The sequence below is a fragment of the Amphiprion ocellaris genome, chromosome 8 (assembly GCF_022539595.1).
Source record: "Amphiprion ocellaris isolate individual 3 ecotype Okinawa chromosome 8, ASM2253959v1, whole genome shotgun sequence".
Classification (NCBI taxonomy): domain Eukaryota; kingdom Metazoa; phylum Chordata; class Actinopteri; family Pomacentridae; genus Amphiprion; species Amphiprion ocellaris.
Genome location: NC_072773.1, coordinates 19742532 through 19766812, shown reverse-complemented (window position 1 = coordinate 19766812; position 24281 = coordinate 19742532). Strand labels below are relative to the sequence as shown.

The window sequence follows — 24281 nt, the reverse complement described above, 5'->3', positions numbered from 1 at the left end:
GTGTGTTGAAAAGCTCTATCACAATAAGTGCATCAGAAGGTGAAACTTGAAGTACTGACACACCCCAATGAGAAGAAAACATCATTTCTAACTTCATTTCACTAATAGTAGCTATCCAAGCAGACAGTTTTAGTTTTATCTGTCCAGGACTTGAGATAGCCGTCTGCCAGGCGGAGAATGCTATTTAATTTCCCCTCTTGAAAACTTCGAAAAAATATTTTTTAATTGAGACTAAGAGTCTGTTGCTGGGCTAGAGGCTCAGTGAGTATGTACTGCACATTTAAGTTGAGTGAAATGCTAATGACAATGCTAACATTCTTTTGCTTGGCAGGTATAATGTTAGCCCTATTGCCATCACCATTTAAGGTATTAGTGGGCTAACATTTGCTAATTAGTTCTTAACACAAAGTGGAACTGAAGATGATGGAATGTTTTTAGCTTTGCCATCTAAAATATTGGACAGATTACATTACATTTGACCTGTTGATGGTGCTATATGAAAACTTATGGGATTACCAAAGTTAGAGTTGGTGTGTGCACCAAATTTCATGGCGATCCATTTAACAGTTGTTGAGAAATTTCCTCGAAAACTGCAAAAGTTGAGCTCCTGATGGCGCTAGAGGAGAACTCAGAGGATTAGCAAAGTCAATGGGAATCACCTGCTGGGTATCAGGAATATGAGTCAATTTTATTGCAATCTACTTCACTAAAGTAGTGGATGACTGACTAATCAACTATCCACGCTGCTAGAATTTACAGACAGTATCCCTGTGAATTTCCATTCACCTTCTCAACTCCTGCAAGACAGCAAAGTCACATCTCTCTAAATCTGGACAGCTACAACTAAACGTCATGGCTACATACCACTACAGGTAACTAAGGAAATCAGTTTTCTTGTATATTTGGATGAATGAATCCTTTGCAACATAGCTTGACTTCCATCTACAGTCCCCTTCACTGATATTTAAAGCACTGTGTGGCACAGATGGAAGTGTGGATAGCAATCTGCCACGAACACTCAGCTACAATGTAACGAAGTAGTGATGGGATGTATTAGGCACAGTATGATGTTTGAAGCCCAGATGACAGTTTTTAAGCAGTACAGCATGTTTCCTGAAAAAGACAGAGGAAAGTGTGGAGGAAAAGAAGACAAAGATAAAGTGACATCTCCTTTCTCTGAATGTGGTGATGCTGTCACCCAAAACACAGAAGTACATGTGTAGCACTAGATACTGTAAAAACTATAAAATATTTTTGTCAAATTTGGCAAGATATTTTACTGCAAAATCTCACAATTCCTGTCAGTTATCTTAAGTAACTGAACGGTTGCTTGTCTAGAACGCCAAGTCTGTGAAGTGTGACAGTAAAATGAAGCCTACAGTTACTAAATAACACTATGATCTTTTACAGTGATGGAAAGGAGACTCGACATTCATGAGGAGGTGCCCATGAGAATGAACATGCACTTTTTCCTGCAGTGATGGACCCCAATGAACCCAAAGAGTCAGGTAGGAGCCAGTAATGCCCATGTACAATCTTAAAAGCTTTGACTCTAACAAGGACACAAGAATCCATCTTTAAATCGCAGATTAGGCTGTTGAGGAGCAGCACATGATACAGCATGGAAGCTCCAGGATTCTGGGCGTGTAGTTTCTGCAGCTGTTGCTTGGTGGACTGTACATGGGCGTTACCGGGCCCCGCAGTGTATCCATGCTGCGGAAGATGAAGTGCATGCATGACACGGAGAAGGAGAGGCGGGTCCCTCCAGGGAGCCCCCGGCAGAGAGGAAACCATGCCCATGCGGACTTACGCTTTCTGTGTCCTTCAAACATTTCATACGCTGTGTAAAACATCTGAGTCTGTGAGGCCTCTGGAGATGGGGGGAAGGGGGGGAAGGGAGGCAGGGAGGGGGGACAGGTAAACAGGTAAAGCAAACAGCAGTTTACCTCCCATCTCCCCAGAGACACTTACATCCATCTCCGCACGTGGGCCGCCGTGGTTTGATTCCGATAATCTTCACACATACACACACACGATGCAAACATGCATGAACCTGAATTCATCTGGCACCACCCTTTTCCATTTCTCTTTGTGCATTAATTTGTTCCTCGTGGTGCCATTTGATTCATAGCTTCATACAGTCAATTTTCATACTTACCTGATGTTTTTTTTTTTTTTTTGAGAAAATGAGTTACACAGTGCGCTGAAGTGTGCTGGTTAGATTATTTTATGCTAATCTCACACTCAGCGGAAACCAACCAAGACTGTAAACATGTGTAACAGACAAAAATAACAGCTCTTCAAGTTGCTTCTTACGCTCTGAAATCACACTCACGATGCATAGACACACACGAACACTCAAAAAACACGACTGAGAGAACTGTGCAGCAACACAAAGACAGATGAGGATATGAGGAGTAGCCACAGTAAGACATGCGGGTTAGTAGCAAGAAGTAATTCTAAACATCGAGACTTTAGTTTTGCTTTAGCTGTTAAAAAGCCGACATACAGCTTGTGGTTATCCTGAACCAATCAATCAATATAACATATGTGAATGAGCCCCATCCATAAATTAACAAATCGCTTTGTCATTGTTTTAATCAATTTTCTCTTTTTCACAACATATTTTCACAATTAAGATAAATACATTACAACATGACGTGTACATGGCATCAGTTAGGTGTTGTTTAAAAAGAAATATTTTTTAAAAAGAGTAAAATCTTTACAGAAGCACCTTTGTATATATTTGCAATCATATAGCCCTTGAATCAATATGAATAAACAAATTTTAAAAATTGCAAAGAAAGAAATGAGGACCAAATGGTAAAAAAAGGTTTAAAATATGACCTGCGATTGTCCAGAAAGATGTTCTCAGAGATATTTAGAAATATTTTCTTATAAAAACACTTGAAATTGCCTAAACGTAAACACACATCAAACAAGGCAATTGCATTCACATGGCCAATTCGTTTGAAAAAACAAAACAAAAAGAAATTCTAACATTTCTAATATATTTGATTTCATGGAAACTTTTTAGCTATAACATACAGTATTTCAGTCAATTAAAAAATAAAATGTGCCGACAACACTGACAGAATGAAACATAATATACAACTGTAGCCGATTATTGACAAAATAAGGATTGAAAATACAATTTTTTTCTTCTGTATTTCAAGTCGGATCTTAAATATTTTACCGGCTAAATCTGACAAGTAACAACCGATACAAAACAGGTCGACTTTTACCGACACAAAAGAAGTGATATTACAGCAGTATTACAGTAGAGAGTGAATTTAACCACAAGTTTAACCAGCTGCATGGCTAATAGCACCGTTTTGTTCATCAACATTCATCATCAGGATGATAAGGACAGTAACACAGCAGGCAGTAATTTCAGGAAGGAATATTGTAAGGAGGGGAACAAGTAAAACCTGGTGGACAGTGGGGCCTCTTCCTACTCCTCCTTTATTGCAGATACACTGAAGTCTTCTTTGAATGTCAGTCGTGGAGTCGCTAAGCACCCATCGTTGCATCTGCATCCCCCGTCATCATTACACACTACAGCTCGGACAGGGAGGAGCCCGGGAGCCCAGAGTTAAAGACCTACACCAGATTTTAGCACCCTGCTAGTAAAACGTTCAGCAGCAAAAATGAGAAGATCTATCAGTGATTGAGAAGCAACCAAACCACCACCAATTAATTCAACCCATGTGAAAAAAAGAAAATAAATTCTGCAGTAGCTTCAGTACAGTGTTGGCAGAAAGCATGACCCACAAATCACAGATCCAGAGGAGTGATAATTTGAACTTTCATTGCCCATTAGTTAAATCTAAAACTGCACATTTTACCACGTATGTTATGTGGAAATTTTGCGCTCTAAAGTTTTAGTTATAACCAAACCCACAAGCTGTATTTCTTCATATAAAGTCCAAGAAATTCCACTAATCAGACGTACAAGACAGCAAGTTAAAATAAAGGCAGGAGGAGAGCTTCGCTGGCATGATGATAATGAGATAAATGTGGCATATGAGAGCAGAGTGCAATAGCATGGGGAGTTAGAACTGCAAGCCACACCACATGATGAGAAATGCAGCAAAACAGAAAAGCATGCACCATTCCAAGCTGAAGGGGGGGCTCAAGCTTAAGGTGAAGAACTACAGGAGCCAGAGCTGGTACGGTAGCAGGGGGTGATGGGTAATGGAATGCAGTGCCGAGGATCACGAACCTGGCACGTAGAGGATGGCATTGCCCTCGTCCATGGCAAACATGTTGGAGCCTGTGCAAACGTAAACGCCAGCATCTTCTGGTTGGACGTTCTGAATTGTCAAGATGCCGTTGAAATCCATGGCCCGGTTGGGAAGTTTCCCATTACCCACCCGGGTCCACACCAGGGTGTAGGCGGGTGACTGTGGACAGGGGAGGAAATAAACACACATCATCGGTATGCAATCGTGTCTGCAACACTGTTTAAACATGTTTGATTTAGATGAAGAAATGAATATCACTTGGTTACTACTGGTAAATATAAAGCTAATTCTTGTTAGCTTAGCTTAATGGAAACATGGAGACAGCCAACCGGCACATCCTAAAATAACAAACAAGCATTAACCAGTGTTACCTTGCTCTTTGCAGTACAGATGAAGCTGACAGTAGATCCAACTCTGACAGTCTGAGCTTTAGGCTCCTCAACTGTTACCTCAATGGCTTTGGACTGGACACCTGGTGAGATGCAGGGACAGCTAGGTTAACCATATTGTTAATGAGTATTGTAGAATGAAAATAAACTTTACTGTATCAGTTCTTACAGAAGAAACCATTTCAATTTTCCTATAAAAGCTGAAACAACTTTTTTAAAATTGAAAAACACATTTCATCTATCAGACTTACTGTTTGCCATCTCTGTATATTTTATTCAAACACTCTAGAAACTCCAGGTAGCAAACACACACCACAAAGCTATCAACTAAACTGAAGAATGCAGTGTTATAAAATCTATACTTAAGCAAATCCACATTGAACCATGGATGGCATCTGTTCAGTGTGCTGCAATAGGCTGCATGAAGGCAAACACATCTGCTGATATGAGACAAATACACACTTGTGACGACAATTTCAGCCCGGCTCCTGTTAGTGCTACGCTGGTCGCGGCAGGTACAGACGTAAACACCAGCATCACTTGGCTGGACGTTGGGAAAGTACAGTTCTGCTCCTACACACACAAATGAGAAACAGGTGTTGTATTCATACAAAAGATGGTGTCCTTTACATAGAAACATATGTCGTGTGCAATCTGTGTATTCAGAGCACTTGTTCAGTACCTTGTCTGCGTCGGTCAGCGCTGCTGGCGATGGGCCGTCCATCCTCTCTGGACCAGTAGAAGTAGTGTGGAGGAGATCCAGACACCTGACAGCGCAGAGTGACAGGGCCGCCCTGTGATGCTAGGACCCTCTCTGGGTAAACCTTTACCACCAAGGAGGCTGCAACTGCATTACAATAAATGGTCATAAGAAACTCATCCAGAATTCATTCTAGAAATATCAAAAACTGGCATCAGAGTGGCGTTCCACTGCTCAGACAGTAAGCTAGACTTGTGTCTCAAAGATAAAACCAGGTGGATGCCATCTCATGGTGACTTGAGATTTTAGCCAAACCTGGTCAAGGGTACAGTCAATCCTCGGAACTCAGTATTTTTTCCTCATGTTACATTTTTACTCACTGTGGGTTCATTTTTCACTGCAATATAAAGTGAAACACCTCAACGGAAACAGCATAACCGTGGTTCGAAACAGAACTCCAAAATGTCTTATGTGCAGGATGACATTATAATGCCAGAAATCACAAAAGAGAAAACAAAAGTTGAAGTTCCCTGATTATGTTTATGTTTTACAAAAAACTGAGTCACTAAGTTTTTTGCAGAAAGTAGTTTGTGCAAAGGATGTATTTTTGGGGAATTTTTAGTTACGTGGAATAAAGTCACTGCTGAAATCACAACCACAATTTTCAGCTTAAATTTGGTTCATTTTCCTGACTGAATGATAAATCACACATGATTCGGTAAAGGGTTTTTGAAAGCTTGAAAAACTGCAGATTTCTTCTGTTTTTACAATTTGTGACTGATAAATGATTTTCAGAAAGATAACATGTCTTTCAAACCCACTGGTGTGGTGGTATTGGGGTTCAAAGGGTTAAATAAAGAAGAAAAGATTTGAGATTTTGGATCAAGAGTGACACCACAATTGTAAAACTAAAACCTGAAGTTTTATACTGTTTCTGACCATTTCATGGACAGATGCAATGACTTTGTGGAATCTCTGTTCATGGTCATATTAAAACTTTCAGGTTTACAAGCTGCTATCCAGGATTTGCCACTTGTAATCTTCATTAAACAAGAATGTATTTCTGTCTTGCAAAATTCTCTCTTTGTACACGTATTATCAGGCAGTCTTTATTTTGCAGGACCACATGTGATATAGATTCATTAATTCTACCAGGGGAAGTGACAGGTAGCGTCAATGATTTAAACAAAAGCTTGAAGTCACAATTTATGTAAACTTTTCTTCATCTCCATGTAAAATTTTCTCCTATATTTTTAATTAATGTGAAGAACACATGCAACAACAGCATTGTATTTTCTCCTGGGAACAAAATTAAAAGGTTAGATTTTTTTAACCTGACGTCTGTTTAGCCATTATTCCAGTGTAACCTTACCATCGTTTGGACGACACTTCTCTCTCTCCTGTGGGTTGCCAACATATCCAGGAGCACAACTGATGATGGCAAAAATAGATACAGAAACATTGATCATGGCAAACACCGAGTCAAAGACAACATTTTATCTCGTTTAGTTTTACTATAATTCTTGCAGTTTATAGCACTTCAGTGAAAACTGCAGGTCTTCCTACTAAGACAGGGATTTATCCATGTAAAGTGCTTTAAATGATTTCAGTAATTATTTGGACCCACAATAGGAGAACAAGTTGGGTTATCTTACCGCTCACAGTACTGGCCAGTGTAGCCGGGCTGACAGGCAGTGCACTGATAGCCTCCATTTCCGAGGCTCTCACAAGTTGGGGAGAACCTGTTAAATGAGTTACACAAAGCATAGCGCAAAAAAGGAGATTAAATATCCACAGCTTTAGTGCAAATCAAAGTAATTTAGTGTTTGTCGATTGTTGTGAATGGACTGGAAACATTTTTTGATGGTATTTACTTATAGTTCAAGAAATAGCTGTGGCTACTTTAAAGCAAATCTGACTGTGACAAAAGAACAAAAACACAACAAAATATGACACACTTAAAAATAAGCAGATTTTCAGCAGAAGCAGATGTCCAAAATTCCTCAATTTACAGACCGATTTCTTTATCACCTTATCAATACACACTGTACAATGTAAATGTTTTTCAACTGTTATTCAAAAAAAAAAAAAAAACAACTTACTGATAATTAGCAACTTTTCTTTGTTTGGTAGAATTACAGAAAATAAGCACAATCACAGAAAAAAAATCATGAATTCACGTCTCTTCTTTTCACTTTCTTTATCTGACTGTGAAATCACACTATTTTTACTGTACTCAAATCAGCAAAAATATTTCACAGATATTTGTTGCTATTTTTTTTTTAAAAATTATGTAACATATGTTTTAATTGTTATTTTAAACATTTTTCCTGTTTTGCTAAATTACACATATGTTGTAAAATTGCTGAAGAAGTATTTAAATGCATGCTGACTACAAAAAAGGCCAAAGCTGTAAGTAATGTCATCATAAATCTGTTTTCACAAAGAGTAATCTGCTCTTTTACAACCAAAAATTCTAGATATAGATAAGTAAAGCATTTTAATCTCCTAAAAATATCACACATTTGACAATTATGTGTTGTTATTTTCACTTTTTTTTAACAGTTTTTGATTGCTACAGTATTCCAGTGTTTTTTAATGTTTTTTTTTCCTTTTTCTGGTACCCTCGCTGCAAGATTTTTAATATTTTTTGTGGGATTGTTTTTTATAGTGCATTTGTTAGCACTGAACAGCAAAATCCTGATCTGTTAAACTTAAGCGAGTGTGGAGAGGGAATTCTACAATATTTGAGTCTAGCTGGCAGAAAACAGGTTAATGAATCTCCTGAGCTCCAGAATTTACAAGACAGTGCAATTTTCTGTAAACACAAGTGCTGGACACAGAGTTGTCCTGAGCTATAAAAGGAGATGGAATGTGAGGTCTTGGTATCTGTGCCAGTACTTACTGGTTGTCTGGGTCAGTGTGAGGGCAGGCGCATGGCTGGCAGTCCTCTGGAGTGCCAACGGTGGGGTCGCCGAAGAAGCCGGGAGCACACTGCTCACAGAGCTCCCCCTGCGTGTTGTGCAGACAGCTCTGGAAGGAGACACATATCACGTTCAGAGATCTGTCCGTCTCATCAGGGAGCTTTAATCTATTGAACAGTCATGGGTTGATTTAGTGTTGCATACCGAGCAGATGCCGGTCTCAGGGTGGCAGGAGTCCGAGTGGCCGTTGCATTCACAGAGCTCACAGTGGCCCAAGTACAGGCCTCCTCCAGTGCGAGTGTATCCAAGTGCACAGTCCTAAAAGTGACAATAATCGATCTAGGTAAAATCCACCTGCACTGCCTCCACTGAGATCAACGATTCAGAGAGAATCAGAGAAAGTCTAAGGATTGGATAATGACCTGGCAGGAGAGCCCCTGGTATCCAGGAGGGCAGCGGCACTGCTCCACCTCCAGGGCCTGAGCCAAGCCGCTGTAGTTGGGCACAGAAACCTCCATGTTGACATCAGAGATGCTGGAGGAGCGCATCTCACTGGAGTAAGATGCTCGAATCAAGATATCATCAAGATCAGCCAGGACCATCATCAGGTGCTCCCGGGTGGCGGGCATGCCGTCAGGTCGACGCCAGTTTTCCTATGAAATCAAAGAACAGTTACTTGAATGCTATATCAACTAAAACCTTCTAGCTTACTGGGTCAAAGGAAGGGTGGAAGATAGAAGTCAGGCTTAGTTACAGATCACTTCAACAGGTAATTTGGTTGCTATAACACTTTACTTTAAGTCCCTCTATTTATCACATCCTCCTGTGGGGGGGTACAAAAAGAATATGAATGACAAAATAAGAAAATACAGCATAGATTGAAACATATGAAACATATCTTCATAGGAGAGGTTGTAATCTTTGCAATCAATACTGTACTTTATTAAACATTGGTACCTGATTATACAATTTAAAAAGTGTTTGCTTAAGAGCCTTAAAAATGCTAAACAGGAGAGAGGAGAGTAAATGTTACTGCTTTTGGTTATGTGCTATTGTTACCACTCACCTCTCTGAAAACAATCTCAAACTGTTTGGTCTCTCTGCTGCCCTGCTGCCTCCTCGTCCAAGGCTGAAGAGCTACCAAGGTGATGTCATTACCCTACAGAAAGAACAGTGAAGGTTGAGTAAAACCTTCAAATGTGTGTAACTATGGTAGAAGACGAGCCAATCAGCTTGAGGGCATACTCACAATAATCTGGACATCAGCATCGTCAAGCAGTGTTCCTCTTGGACCAGCCACGTAGGAAATGGTGTATTTAAGTTTACCACCATAAGAACCAACCTAAAATATAGATTTTTTTTTTTTTGTCAAATTAAACAGTTCAGTAGTTTCTATGATGAAACACACATGAAGTATGTTAAAACCAGCACTATTTAGCTGTTGAGTGGGACAGTATATATACCAACATCAAATCCTGTGCACTACAAGGATGTGAAGGAGCAAACTACTAAACTTTTTCCACAGTGTTATTTACTGGAGTTAGCAGGATGTGGTGACACTGCTACAACTGTCTATGAGGTCTGTGACTCTGAAAGAAGCTTTATTCATCAAAAGGAAGATAGAAACTAGTTGCATTATGGGATGTATAATGTATAAATTCCTTAATTAATTAAATGTTTACTTATAGAGAGCCATGCAGAAATCCAAACAGCAGTAAGTGATATTTGTAGTTTATATTCCAAATTGTATAAGGTCATGGATAAAAATGAGGTAATTATTTAACACAGGAACAAGGCACAAGGCCCTTTTCCTACTACAGAGGATGAATGTTGTGCAGGAAATCAGAAAGATGCTTTTAGGGACATCTAGGACACAGGTAGGGTTGTGTGGACAGGTGAGGGATCAAACTGAGAGTCGAGGATACTAAGTGTGCAGTATTTTTGAGATTCCCAAGCGGTTGACCAGCAGTGAGGTGAGGGCTTCACCCTAAAGTTCTCACAATTACCTTATCCCCTGTGAACTGCGATGGGAGCTGCCAGTAGAGCAGATCATCCTGTTGCAAGCTGAAACCTTTGTAGACCAGAACGTACTGAGAGGCAAAGGGGGAAGGAGAGGCATAAGAGAATAAGCCACAGACAGAGGGAGAGGCAGCGAAACCAAATCATAAGCAGCCAGACAAGCAGCACAAGCAGGCAAGCATGGCCAAGAGTAAAGCCTGACAAGACAATCAGGACAAATGTGTGACATACAGTTATATCTTCGCCAGTAAGAGCGCATTTAAAGACTCAGTTCCTCTGCTGCAATTTAATAGCAGCACAGAACTCACACCGTGCCTTGTCTGCCAACTAAAGCAGTAACCATTGTCACTAATGTGAAAATGACAGCTTTAGATGTGGCTCAGTTAGAGGCAACTTTAAACCAGAAAACAGCATAATGAAAGACCACTGTTAAACCGGTGTTACACTGTGGTGGAGAATTAGAGTGCACTCTGTGAAAGCAATGAGTGGGAGCGATTTGCTCAACAACTGAAAACACCTCCAAATAACTCATTGGAATTACGTGAATTATTCATCCTTTAGTAACTAGAATCCAAATTTATTTAGCAATATTTTAGGAGACCATAATTTAAATCTGTTATGTGTTTTTACATGTTGCTGAAGTAAATATTATTTCTCTGGACAACCTAATAAAAACTGGTTGTTAATTAACTTTTAAGCTTTATGATCTCAAACACCAGTTTCCTGTTTACATTTAAAAATAAAGATATGTGCCAAGAGGCAAGCCATGAAGTCAGTCACTCAGTCATTCCACTGTCTACCTTGTTGTTGCCCCCAGAAGCACTAGCAGTCTTGCTCACTGTGTTCTTGCTCTGTTGATCCACAGTGGAACATGATACCAAAGAGAAACACAAGGAGTCAAAAATATGACCAAGAAACAAAAAAGGCTTCTACACGACGGATGTTCCAGTGTTCAAACATCAGGACCAGTTAAAATCAAGACATTTTTTTACTGACTGATATCGGCCTGACCCTAAGCTCGACCACGTGTTCATGTCTACTGTCTCACAGGCGTCGTGAATAGAAAGTAGAATTTGTGGCAGGGCGCTAGGTATGCAAATTTTGAATCGTCTTCTAAATCAATAATCAGGAATGACATTAGTGGTTGAACTAACAACACAAATTGAGCAGAGTGGATAACATGTCCTGTGCTAATACTGCTGTTTCAGTCAATGAACATCTGATGTGTGTTGGAAAGGTTGCTCTGGTGGATATGTCACTGGGATATTGGAACACTGCTGTGGTCGATACTTGATCTCTTTTAACACATGAACTTGGGCCATAAAGTGTCACAGTAGTCTTTGTCATGGTGGCCCATTACTAGGTAAAACCTCACAATGCTCTGTAATTGCCAAAACAGAACTGCCTGCAGTGCATGTGACCACCTCCTGGGGTTGCTACTGAACTGAACATTAGAAGGCCCCACCTGGTGGAACACCCAAGTACTACATCTACTCTACAAATAATTTCCTGGCATGCATGTAGAGAATAAAGCTTTTCGCTGTATTTTGAGGTTTGTGAAACCATAGTATACCATACTCTCTTTACAATACATTTGAGACATTTTCCTACTGGAGCTTTACAACAAGGTTCATGACCACCAAATCAAAGTTATACTTTGTTAAAACTCGGATGTAGAAATGCAATTTTCTTCTAAAAGCATTAGCTATTCATTTGTCAAACATATATATTGGATTGATTTTCATAAGTTTAATATACGTGAAGTGTGTAATATCAGTGAAAATAGTATTGGTATGGGACTTGCTATCAGCTAAATATTAAATGACTGACTGGATCAGGGTTAACAAAAAAAAAAAAAAAAAAATAACTATATGCTGACATCCCTTTTCTAAACCTTACTTAAAACCCCTCACAATCTGTGACAGAATACCTGCAGATGAGGAGCGTGCCCTGGGGAGTAGGGTTGGGGCCGGGTTGGTCTAACTGGAGAGGAGATACCAGATGGAGGAGAAGGGGGGCTCAGGTTACGCAAAGGCCATCGAGAATAAGAGGAAGAAGAAGAGGAAGTTGGGACCCGAGAAGAGGAAGAAGAAGAAGAAGAGGAGGAAAAGGAAAAGGAGGAGGATTTAGAGGGGGGAAAGATTGGAGGGGAACCAGGTCGTCCATTGGAGAAATTAGAGAGGAGTGCCCAGACCTCATCATCCAGCTGTCTGACATCACCCTGGGGAGGTGGAAAGTGGGGTACCAGAGGATATGTAACCATGGGAACAGTCAAGATGGCGAAGGTGGGGTTTAAGAATTTAGTTATTCTACTGCTGTAACCACTCTAAATGGAACATGCCATGCCAGACAATGATGCTTGGACCTGTGGTACAATCAATGCTTTTGCATGCACAAGTTACCAGAGGAGTGTACTACGAAGCAAGTTTGATACAGTCAGGTTCTCTTTGTGGTAACTGACTTGACATAACGTAAAACCTCAGTCAGAGTTCATGGGAATGCCAACAGTGGTTATAACTTTTATTTGTTAAATCAGGCTATCTTCATCCTGCTCTGTGCTCACTTCCATAATTAGGGGCATTGGAGTCTTCTTCCACACAAAATGGACTGACTAGATGTTTCTTTCTTCAATTAACAGAAGAAATTAAATTTGACTACGGTAAAAAGCACCGTTACTGCATAGTATGCAAAGAAGGAATGCTGACAGAAAATTGTTAATTGTGTAAGTTATTGTATTCATTTTACCACTCAGTGACTCTCAATGCAGCTGCTTATTTCTAGCATGACAGATTAGAGCACTTAAACTTCAAGTCTCATTCATTTTTACAGGATATTCAACAAATGCATTTAGGTCTGACACTGTCGCATAATGAAGGATACATGGAAATCACTTTAGTTTTTGGCACAATCAAAGTGAAATTAATGTTATCAATCGAATATGCTCTGTGATAAATACCGATGCACCAATCAATTTTCTATCAGTTGCAGTACTAGCAGTATAAAACAAACTTGGCAGCAAATCAGGACCAAGTATAAAAACATATTTCTGTATCACCACCTGAATGCATAAAGGTTCCTAGGGCAGCGCATACAGTCTGTGCTCCTGCAACTTCATGGCTTCGTTCAGTGGGATTGATTGCTAATGTACAGGTGAACAGGCTTACAGATATAGCTTTAGGCTCAACATTCCTCTCTAACCATTAATCTTGCTCCATTGTACAACCCTCAGAGTATTCAGAAACACCAGATTACAGAGGGAATCGGAGAACATATGCACATGTACTGTCGTATCCTGGTGATTATGAATACTGTAAATGTCAGGGCTCTGCTGAATTGTTCTCACTCCAACACTTAGCAGCTTCTGGCACTTCAGAAACTTTTCTGAGGATTTGACTTTGCATGCCAAACCTCTCTGTGATTTACACACATGCAGACGCAGTCATATAAGACAACTTCATCAAAGGTGTTGATCATCCATGCAGCCACATCTATTACCCAGAAGGGATTTTACTTCTATAGATGTCCACAAACTCTCAGTGTGTTAGCATGTAATGGCAGAAACACCGTGCAACAATCTTTCTCATTACATTTTTGAGTGTTGCCTTAATCTACAGTGCAGGTCATCCCAAATACCTGGCTAGCTCTTTTGGATCTGTTGTTGTCTTTACGCTCAGAGGCCATTAGGTTCCAAATGGAAGCATCCTTCCTGAGCTGCTCCTCTGGCAAGTACGAGTCACTCTATTGATGTGGATAAAGTAAGGTCTTTGATCACTTTCCTTTGACTGAGCTGGTGGTATTCGCAAGTGTTATGGCAATGTTATTCGAGCAAAGTTAAACTTTATGAAGCTCTTTAATGGACCATTAATGATCAATCCATTTACATGGCTTATGTGATGTGAAGCCGAAAGCAATTTCTGTGTGGAATTATGCACTGTGTTGCAAGTTGTCAGACCTAAGAGACACTTAGTCACTTCCTTCAGTTGTAAACTTCATACACTGCTGTAAAAACACCATGTATCTAATAAACAACTCAGTCAACATCAAAAAATTATTGCAGACATGTACCACAATGTATATCCATAATGGACATGCATTACATAAAAAATGCAATGTATGCCAGTCAGTATGTTCTAAATGCCAACAGTTACTTGAAACATGCCAAGCCACACTGTACTTCAAAGAAAAATCCCTAGATTGTACATCATCAAACTACAGTCACAACACGATGACCTCAACTATACCTGGTCTGCTCGTTTCCCACGAGCAAAGACAGAATCTTTCTATAGAGGGTGCAAGAAGAAGCAAAAACAAACAAATGAAGAGCTACATTATGTTGCTGAACACTTGGGCCATCAATGCAAATTATTTTACTGTAAGAAGAGCACAGATTGAAAAGATGAAACCAATGTTGCAGTAAAGGCAAAGAAGTTGCACACAGACTGAAACAGCTGTCTGCACAAGTTTGCTTGAAAAGAAGAATTGGCTGAGTTCTGCATTAAGAAAAAGCAGCAAAATGAAGAGAGCAACAGATTAAGAGTGGTCTACAAGTTTCTAATGTGTACTGCTCAGCTCCCTGATAAACAGCACCGAGGAGCTCTTGGTCCTGCTTTCGTTTTTTCCAGTGATTTCCCTTCTGCATGTCCTTTTTGATACTGACCTTGTCTCCCTGGTAAACCCCTGGAAGCTGCCAGTAGTGAGGCTCCTGTCCCAGGTAGTCGAAGTTGCTGTAGGACAGCTGAGTGCCTTCAGTGGAAACCTCCACAGTAAAACCAGTGGAAATGCGATTTGTACGCTGACGGTTCACCAGAGCGAAACCCTGAAAGTTTCCTGGAGAGAAGACTGAGGACACCTGCAGAAGCACATCAGAACATACAATCAAGCTCAAGTAAACAACGCAACAAAACATAAGGACTCAAAATATTAATGATGAATATTTTGGGGTTTTATGCAACACAAGGTGTGGGGGACGGCTATTGTTGCAAGAAATTTAGGAAGTGACTGCTCACTAGAGTGAAGAGTAGGGATGTCCTGAATGGGGACTGGGGCTGACCAGTGTATTTTTTTAACTGCTCGATATCAGAACAAGGCTTTGTTTATGTCCAGTGTCCTACAGGAGATGTAAAAGGAAAGCACAATTTGGACTCTGTAGCAAGATGCTACAGATGCAGATTTTGAATAGTTTTCTAAAGGAACCAGGGGGATACATAGCTGTTCTAGTCCATACTAGTTGGTCATAAACACAGGAGCTCTGACTGGAGGCTGTCAGGCATTGCAGAAGTCTTTGTCATGGTGGCCTATTGCAAGCTAAACCCCCACAATGCTCTCCGCTTACCAAGATAGAGCTGTCCATAGTCCGAGTGACCACGCCTTACAGAACTAAACAGTAACACAACCAGGTACTACAGCTATTGTATTATATATCTTCTCACTAGCATGTAGGCAATACAAGTTCTCGTCATCTGTTGAAGCTTGAAACTACAGTACATTCTACCCTGTCAACACTACATTTCAGACAGTGCCCTACTGGAGCTTTAAAAAAAGGTTCATGCCTACGTAACATTAACTGACAGATTGGATGCAGAAATATAACTTTTGTGTTGCAGGGTTATTCCATTGCCAAGCATATAAATTGGCTTGATTTAAATAATTTTAATGCATTTGAAGTGTGCATTACATAGGAAAATGGTATCAAATTAAGACTCAGTATCAGATGATACTAAAGAGTTATAAGGTTCAGTTTATCTTGACACTTTGCCAATCGGTTAATTGACTATACTAATACACTGGTAAAACAGATCACAGCTCCTGAACTATGAATATGTTGTTTTTTTTAATTATTTGCCTCTGCAAGGCAAAATTAAGTCCATATGTGGCTTTACAGACTTTACATTTCCCACTCTTTTGCCCTGGGGTAGTTCTTAGATAGAATAAACCTAAAGTTATTCTTCCTGCATATAACTAAGGAGGTATCAGTCTCACAAGCTTAGAACAACCTAAGCCTGATGTGATGAAGGAAACATTTGGCTTATATGAGCTTAAATCATACATTATTTCCCTCTGAGGTAATTGCGTAACACTTACTACACAGCTGTTTTATCCAGTACAAACGTACATTTGTTTTGGTTGTTTGGAGATTTACATGATCTGTTCTTGAAGTATAAACCATTGCACGGTGTGCAGTTCGATCATGTACCATTTAAAAGCCTTACCAGATCTCTATAGTGGGCAGAGCTAGAGCACTGCTGAGTGACACCCATACAGAAACAGGACAGGCAGCCATCTTTGTTATCCTGACTGAGATGGAAGGTTCCAGGCTTACAGGTAGAGCAAGATGAGCCTTCAACGTTCATCTGTAACACACCATCAGCAGAATACGATACAAGTAATCAGTCCGTGCTGGGATACCCAAAAGGTGAAAACTACCAGGGAGGTAGTGTAAAACAAAAGTGTCTTTGTTTGATCACCTTGCACTGGCACACACCACCATTGCAGCTTTCATGTCCTCTTTGGTCACAGTTATAGCAGTTACCTGTAACAAAGCAGTAGAGTATATGGCTACAGTAGGTACCAGCTCTTTGTTAAAAGACATAATGTTAAATTGAGGTTCATTAAATGAAGGGAATCTTTGCAACTTCTGTCGGGGTAAAGAACAAACCACTAGATGGAACAATATCATTCATTTTCCTGGATTAGTTTCAAAATTTACCATTGAGTTCATTGCCAACGCTACATCTCTGTCCAAGCAATGGGTTGCCACTGTATCCTGCAGCACATCTGAAATAAAAATAGACAATGTCTTAGAGTAAATATTTCCAGTAAAGAAGGATACAAGTTTTACCTCAAAGAACAATAAGGCAGGAAGCTGGTAAGTCTGCAAGGAGTGATAAATTTGATGAATCCTTTCCTTTATGGAGTCGCCTTGACCCAAAGCAGACCTTTACTTAAAAACAAAGGACTGAGTGACTCAGACAAGGAACAGATAAACTGCTCTGTTATTCCATCCAGTAACTATACATATCTGCACTGAGCATATATCTACATGACCTAAAACATCACAGACACCCAGCTTTTGTATGTATTCTATCAGATTTTCCAAAGAAAAAAAACACAAAGCAGTGCTTGCACTGGAGATGGATGAAGCACAGCCCCTGCTAAAATATTCAACATGTCTCAGATGTTGATTCCATCTCTTATGAGTGTTGTATAGCTGACACTCAGAAAGCTTTTTTTTTTTCTTACAGGAACAGATACCGAAAATCTGAAAAAATATCACCAGAATTCAAAAACCTATAAAGGTTTAATAATACAGAACTGATATCAGAACAAGCAGAGGTAAGCACAGCTGGTGTGATGAGCCGCAGAAGAAAATGCTATGGAGAAAGAAAAATAATTCTGACATTGTGACATAGCAAAGCAACGCACCATCAACCCAAGCAAACTATACCACTGCCACCAGAGAAAAAGCTAATCCAGCCCCAGTTCTGTGCAAGCAGCCCTGAGGACAGCTGCTGTCAGTCTTACCTCACCTGTCCTCTGCCAGGTCCGCAGGTCAAACGCCAACAAAGAGGACTTCCATGTTATGAACTTGCTTTGGGAAACCCTATTCAAACTATCTATTGTGCAGTACAGCAGTTTCTGTGGTATGTAGTTAACTCAGTCCTTCCACTTGGTGTTGTTTTATAACAATAAAGATAATTCAAGAGAAACTACAAAATACATCAAAATGGATATGATCATATAAAAAGGATGAAACTGTCACAACTAAAGTCTGTTAAGACAAAAAAAAAAGCTCACAACAAGCATAACATAACAAACAATGTGGTCTTACATGACAGAAAAAAAAAAAATCACAAACATTCTAAATGTGCATTTCTTCTAAAACGGACATAGGTGTGATACTGACCCCGCTAGTAGAAATACTGGGTGGTCAGTCTGTTAATGTGCCCTAACTTTTAGATTGTCACGAAATATTGATAGTCGTCCTATTCATCTTTCTCTGAATGTCTACCAACACCAACAAGGGCCAATTATGAATGCAACGTGAGAAATATCCACATTTAAGGTGAACAATTTCATGCTCCACAGAGGATGATCCCACTTCACTTTGGTCACACCATGAGCCTTCTGGTCACATAACACCAGTGTCTCATGATTAACTATATATAATAAATTTTTTGTGAAGTTTTGTGTTAGCGGGCTAATATGCTAATGAGAAGTGATCAGCAAGTGTATAGCTGTGCAAGCATTAGAGACACTGAAATTTTAATCTGATGATGGTTCTAATGAGAGCTATACAGATGGGTGAGCATCTCATCCAAATGTCATGGCAATTTATCTAATAGATATGGAGAAATCTGATTAAAATCACAACCTCTTGGTTGTGCCAGAATAAAAGTCAGGTGATCACCAGCGTCTGTGGGCTGCATCCTCCAGGGACCATGACTGTCTATATAGAATTGCATGGTGATTCATCCAAACGTGATCACGGTATTTCAGTCTGAACCAAAGCAGTGAAGCAAAAGACATTAACATCCATAGAGTCATTTCACTGGAATGGCTAAAAAAAGCATTCTTTTATACACACTTTCATACGACCGGTAGTTATCAATATTATACGTTGTTGGACAACTAGCAGGGTGTCAGATTGTTACATACTAACCTTCGTAAAAGGATCAAAAATAACACCCAGTTTTATACTGAATGTTACCGCTAGTGTTCCAAGACAACCTTGTATCTCCAGTTTGGACAATTGTACTCAAATGTGAAACCACATTTAAAACATCCTCAATGGTACTGGTCAATACTTTATTCTGCATTGAACACATGTTGATAATTTGCATACGAATCACAGGGTAACATGGAGATATAAGGTTTTTTTTCCAGGACACCAGCTCAAACCGCATCATTTTAAACCCTAACAGTAGACATGTAAATGCAGCAAACGGGAATGATGCACATCAGATTTTCAAAATGCTAATACAAAGGATTTGATGTCAAATCTGAGGTAGCCTGACCATCACAAAATGGACAAATGTATACACATGAGAGGTACTAATGCTAAGCTATCTCTTCATAGCAAGATATTGTGCAATAGTTGTGATAATAGTCATTAGCATCAAAATGCACATTAGCATGGCCAATAAACAATCGGAAATTCCCTCTAGCAAACACAGTAAAATCATTCCCTTCATTAAGTTCAATTGATGTGACTGTAGTAACATAAATACCAAAGAACCAGGACCAGAGCCTGCAAATATAAACTATTTGGAAAATAATAAAATAATGAAACACTATTCTCTAGTCATCAGGGATGATTTTGATAGGAATGGCCAGCTTTCCCAAGACAACATGAAGAGAACCCTCTTGAGACTTTTTCTGCCCCGCAGACTTATAATCTCCATTTAAGAGCCTCAGCAAGTCCAAAACACCAGACTGAGGGTTTGTTTTCTTTTTATGTTTCTTCACAGTGGTAGCCTTAGTTTTATGGGGAGTTGACGTCCTTCTCACTGCTGTATTAGACTTCTTCTTTGCAGTAGCAGCCTTGATTTTAGCAAGAGTTGTCCGTTTCACTGATGTTTTCTTCTTCTTAGCAGTAGTTGTCTTAGCAGGCTCTGTGGTTGTGACTGTGTCCTTAGCAGATTTTTTTGTTTTGTGAGTGGACACCTTATGTGAATTGAGCTCAGTCTTTTTCTGATTTTGGTCAGAGTTACTCTTGTGTGGCTTTGACGGTTTCTTTGAATGGCCTTCTGAAGACTTCACACCATTCTGAGCTTTCTTTGGAACAGGTGCATCTGATCTAAAAGCCTTGTTACGTCCATTGTTTGGAATAGGTGGTGCAGAGTTCTTTTCCTTGGCCTGGTCAGATTGTTTATGCAGCTGACGGGTTCTAGCAGGCTTTGATTTGTGAGATGGCGGCTCCAGTTGAAATTTAGTGATTGTTGCCTCTTCTTTATCTTCCTTTGGTTTTGTTTGCCTTGGCTGTGCATTATGTTTAGCTGTCACAGCAGACCTCCTACCCTCTGGGTTTTTAGTTTCAGGCTTCACTGTGGTTTGAGATGCAGACTTTGAAACAGTCCTCGGTTTACTCAGGGTGGTCTTCAACTTGACTGTTGATCTTGCTGAGGCTTGACTTTTGGTTGACCTTGTGACAGAATGGAGTTTTGTGGTGTTTTTAGCTGGTTTTGTTGTTGCTGTTGACTTTTGTTTCCTATTCTTTTGAGGAGCAGAGGTGGGTTTGTTTGTGCGGAGACCTGGCGTTGGGATGCTCTTGGGCACTGTGGCTCTACTGGTGAGTGGTGTTTCAGTGGGCGTAATTCTGTCCAGAGGCTGAGGTGTTGAGTAAAATGGGACAACAAGGACTGTGGAGATTGAAGGTAAAGCCTTTCTTTCTTGGGGCGAACGCGAGATGTGTCTTGTACGTTTCATTTTGTTCATCTCCTGAGCCAGGGCTGTAAAGCCATCAATCAGGATCTCCAGCCGTCCCTCCAGTCTGCTCAGACGGGTCTCCATGTCTGTGTAGCTCTTCTCCATCTCAATGACCTTCTTGGTTTTCTCTCCGGCTGACTGGATAGCTATGAGCTCCTTCAGCTGGGAGCCGAGCTGTTTCTGCTGGTTCTCCATACTGCGAATGCTCTCTTTCATATCAAGGGTGTTGCTTTCGAGCATGCTCAAGCGTTGGTTAAAAGTGTTCAGGTGAAATCGGAGCAACTGCTGGAAGCTGGCATCTCTGCTCTCTGGACTGGGTGTGAAGCGTGGTGGGAGTCTGGATACTGACTTGTTAGGGGTGACTGAAACAGCATTTTCTACAGTTGCCTTAGTGGACTGGGAAGTGTAACGGCGTGATGCAGTAGACAGTAAAGACCTAGTTGGGATAACAGTTGTTCCTGGGTAATCAATGTCAATATCATCATCATCATCATCATCATCTCCACTGCCGGAAGGTGATATTTCTTTCTCCCAGCTAAAATTGAATACTGCTTCAGCTCCGCATCCCAAAGGCAGGAATCCATCAAAGTCCTTGTCCAGGAAGGGGTCCCCACAACTGTCTGCAGACGGCTTCTCTTCTCTTAATATCAAAACAGCAAAATCAGGTATGATGCAGGTAGAGACGTCATATTAGAATAAATGACTTACAAGTTACGGCTTATCCCCAAGTCACCTTGTCATCTTTGCCCTCTGAGTTGCAAAGATTTATCAGCCAGACAGGAGTCCTCATAAATGCCACTTCTACATTTATGACCCAGAATATACATTTGGTCTGTGCACAGACAGAAATCACATAAGCCAACACCTTAAAATTACTACTAGCAAAGCGCAAAGCTGAAGCAGAAAGCAACCTTTGAAAAAAAGGCTTTTAGAGGTGAAGCAAAGAATATAAGAAAGCAATAGTAAGATATGAAGCCAAACTAAAGGCTTCCACAGGACATACTGTTATTTCTCCTTTGGAGAATTTCTTTTCCACAAACAATAAAATCTGAGCGATGACATTCTCAATACCACCAAAGGCCCCTAATCCAACAACAAAGACCCATTATTCTGCCACAGCAGAAATAACTGTTCATTTTGCAAAACAATACATCCACAAAAACAACACTACCCACCAGCAGATCTGGAAAATATAAAACTTCACAGGTACATTAGAGATTGGGTGGCACCGAATTGCATCTCCCATCCCTCCTCTGACATCAATTACAACTGCAGTGAAAAAAACAAGAGAGATGCGAACCACAGACATGCTTATATCCCTTTCCTGTGAATGAAACCACTGGGTGCCACTGCCAGCCCCTGCTAACCTTGCTGCCGGCCAGCCAGGTAACCCCAAACACTGAGCAGTGTCCAGACGGCTCTGAGAGGTAGACGGAGAGGAAAAGGAAAAGCAAAAAGACAAGGAAGGCAGTGTACCTTTCACAGCGTCGGCCAGTGAATCCAGGCGGACAGTTGTCACAGGTCGGCTGACCATCAGAGTCCAGATAGCAGGAAGAGGAGAATCTGTGCAAAAAGAGGATCATACAAACTTTGAGGATGCTCCTGCACTATACACAGTTCACTTTGCCTGATATAGCATTGAACAGAACCATTTTCTATAAATACATTGACTAAATAAAAAGTCAAAAAGAAAAGATTTTTAGACATAAACTTACTGGTTGCCGGAAGTGGTTCCAGGACAGGGGCAAGGCTGACAGGCCTGAGCACCACCTGTTAAAGGGTTCCCATAGAAACCAGTCTGGCAGCGCTCGCATCTTGCTCCAGCAGTGTTATGGAGACATTGCTTTAGGTCAGGAAACAAAAAAAGAGATGAATATACAGTGCTCACGCTTACACATGTTGAGATTTGCCAAGAAACTATTAGTGCATTCCACTGCAGAGATCAAAGTAGATTTCTTATTGACAAAGGATTGAGACAGAGGATAGAGGAGCACAGAACCTACCAGACACCTGCCGCTCTCCGGGTCACAGCCGCTGGCATGACCGTTGCAGTCGCACCTCTCACAAGTGCCCAGGTAAAGGCCAGAGCTGGTCCGAGTGTAACCCTCATCACATTCCTGTAACGGCATGGAAAAACACCTCAGGTAAGAGACAAGTGATGACAAAGAGGACTATGTCTTTGTTCCACTGCAGCAGGGAGACAGACTGCAATTATCACAAAGGAGTGTAATGGAAAAAAAAAAACAGACTTTATCTTTAACAAGCTTAGGCATATCACTGATTCCTACTTGCTCTCCGTTTTCAAATTGAACTAACACAGAAATGAAAGTTCTTTATGTAAATTAGAAATCGTAGCTTACAAAAACAATCACATTTTTTCAGATCTCACAGACTTCATTAGTGGATTTAGTTTGAATAGTTGTCATGGGGATGACAAACTTCATCGGCTGAAAAATGGATTTTGAGTGGATTTTGCAAATCCATTAATCAGTTCAATTAAAAAAAAACTAAAATAAATCTAAAAGCCAAACACTCTCAAGTTCCAGCTCTCCTAATTTGAAGATTTGCTGCTCTACTATATACCATTTCTCTTTGGTTTTTGGACTGTAGAAGGATAAATAAGACATCTGAAGCTGTCACCTTCAGAGCTGCACAGTTAATAGAACATAAGTCTTGACACTAAGATTCTTAACAGCAAGCAACTTTTATGTTCTTTAAGGTATTTTCAAGAACCTGAAAGGGAAGTCCAATTACTTTTTACTTAAACCCCTAGGATTACTAAAACCTTGAATATTGAGAATCTACAAAGACATTCGTCACAACTACAATTTTGACTTAATGATATTAAATGACCACAATCAACTGTGATATTGACATATAAACTATATGCTCTGCTTAGAGCAAACAGTCCATGTAGATAAAACTGCTTGGCTTAAACTTGGGTTAATCTTACATGAAAATGTTTTATTTCACTCAGGGAATTAACAAAATCTTTTGCAATTACTGAGTGGGGAGACTAGAGGCTTCTCTGGTCTCAGCTGCCTTGCTAGCATGTATCATAATCTTCATGAGGTGCTCTTAGGAGCCAATGTAATGTTTGTCAGTGAACAGATGTTGAGCAATCTGGTGCATTTTTAATTATATTTTGCCTCAAAGACATGCATTGAATTTAGCTAAAGAGAAACTTTTTGGTTGTAAATATGAGTACATAATGTAGCACAACATGGAGGTAAAAGCAGTGTCTGTTCTTTTAAATGTACAATTAAGATATTTAGTCTTTGAAATAAAAGAATAACTGCGATACATAATTGTGGTCTGGATGTTGATCAAAATAATGGAAATATTTAATGGAATTATTAGTGGCAGCTGAAGTTATTGAAATAAACTAATTTCAACTATTTTTCTAAACCTGAACATGTACCTGGCATGATGGTCCTCTGTAGCCCTGAGGGCAGGCGCACTCTTCCACCTCCAGAGCACGTTCATTTCCAGTTGAGTGAGGAACAGCAATGTCCATCTTGATATCTGAGATACTAAGTCACACAAAAAAACACTTTTGTTTTAAGTGCAGTTCTCT

General features: G+C 40.1%; 1 protein-coding gene across 15 annotated transcripts in view; it reads right to left on the bottom strand.

Annotated features, from left to right (window-relative positions):
• The window catches only part of hspg2 (heparan sulfate proteoglycan 2), a 107960-nt gene that overhangs the window by 26963 nt on the left and 56716 nt on the right, over positions 1-24281 (bottom strand). For 8 of the 15 annotated variants that reach the window (XM_055012586.1, XM_055012589.1, XM_055012587.1 and 5 more), the window contains 25 exons: positions 24126-24237; positions 22708-22821; positions 22420-22547; positions 22181-22267; positions 16986-17053; positions 16744-16808; positions 16489-16629; positions 14937-15128; positions 14521-14559; positions 13913-14017; positions 12210-12500; positions 11080-11130; positions 10267-10350; positions 9510-9602; positions 9327-9419; positions 8683-8913; positions 8465-8578; positions 8242-8369; positions 6992-7078; positions 6709-6767; positions 5319-5483; positions 5099-5209; positions 4619-4719; positions 4226-4406; positions 1811-1870 (listed from right to left, as the gene is read on the bottom strand). In XM_055012586.1, the coding sequence (XP_054868561.1) occupies positions 1811-1870; positions 4226-4406; positions 4619-4719; positions 5099-5209; positions 5319-5483; positions 6709-6767; positions 6992-7078; positions 8242-8369; positions 8465-8578; positions 8683-8913; positions 9327-9419; positions 9510-9602; positions 10267-10350; positions 11080-11130; positions 12210-12500; positions 13913-14017; positions 14521-14559; positions 14937-15128; positions 16489-16629; positions 16744-16808; positions 16986-17053; positions 22181-22267; positions 22420-22547; positions 22708-22821; positions 24126-24237 (2900 nt within the window). The remainder of the gene's footprint in view (positions 1-1810; positions 1871-4225; positions 4407-4618; positions 4720-5098; positions 5210-5318; positions 5484-6708; positions 6768-6991; positions 7079-8241; positions 8370-8464; positions 8579-8682; positions 8914-9326; positions 9420-9509; positions 9603-10266; positions 10351-11079; positions 11131-12209; positions 12501-13912; positions 14018-14520; positions 14560-14936; positions 15129-16488; positions 16630-16743; positions 16809-16985; positions 17054-22180; positions 22268-22419; positions 22548-22707; positions 22822-24125; positions 24238-24281) is intronic. The other 7 variants (XM_055012595.1, XM_055012597.1, XM_055012598.1 and 4 more) reach the window with 4 other exon arrangements.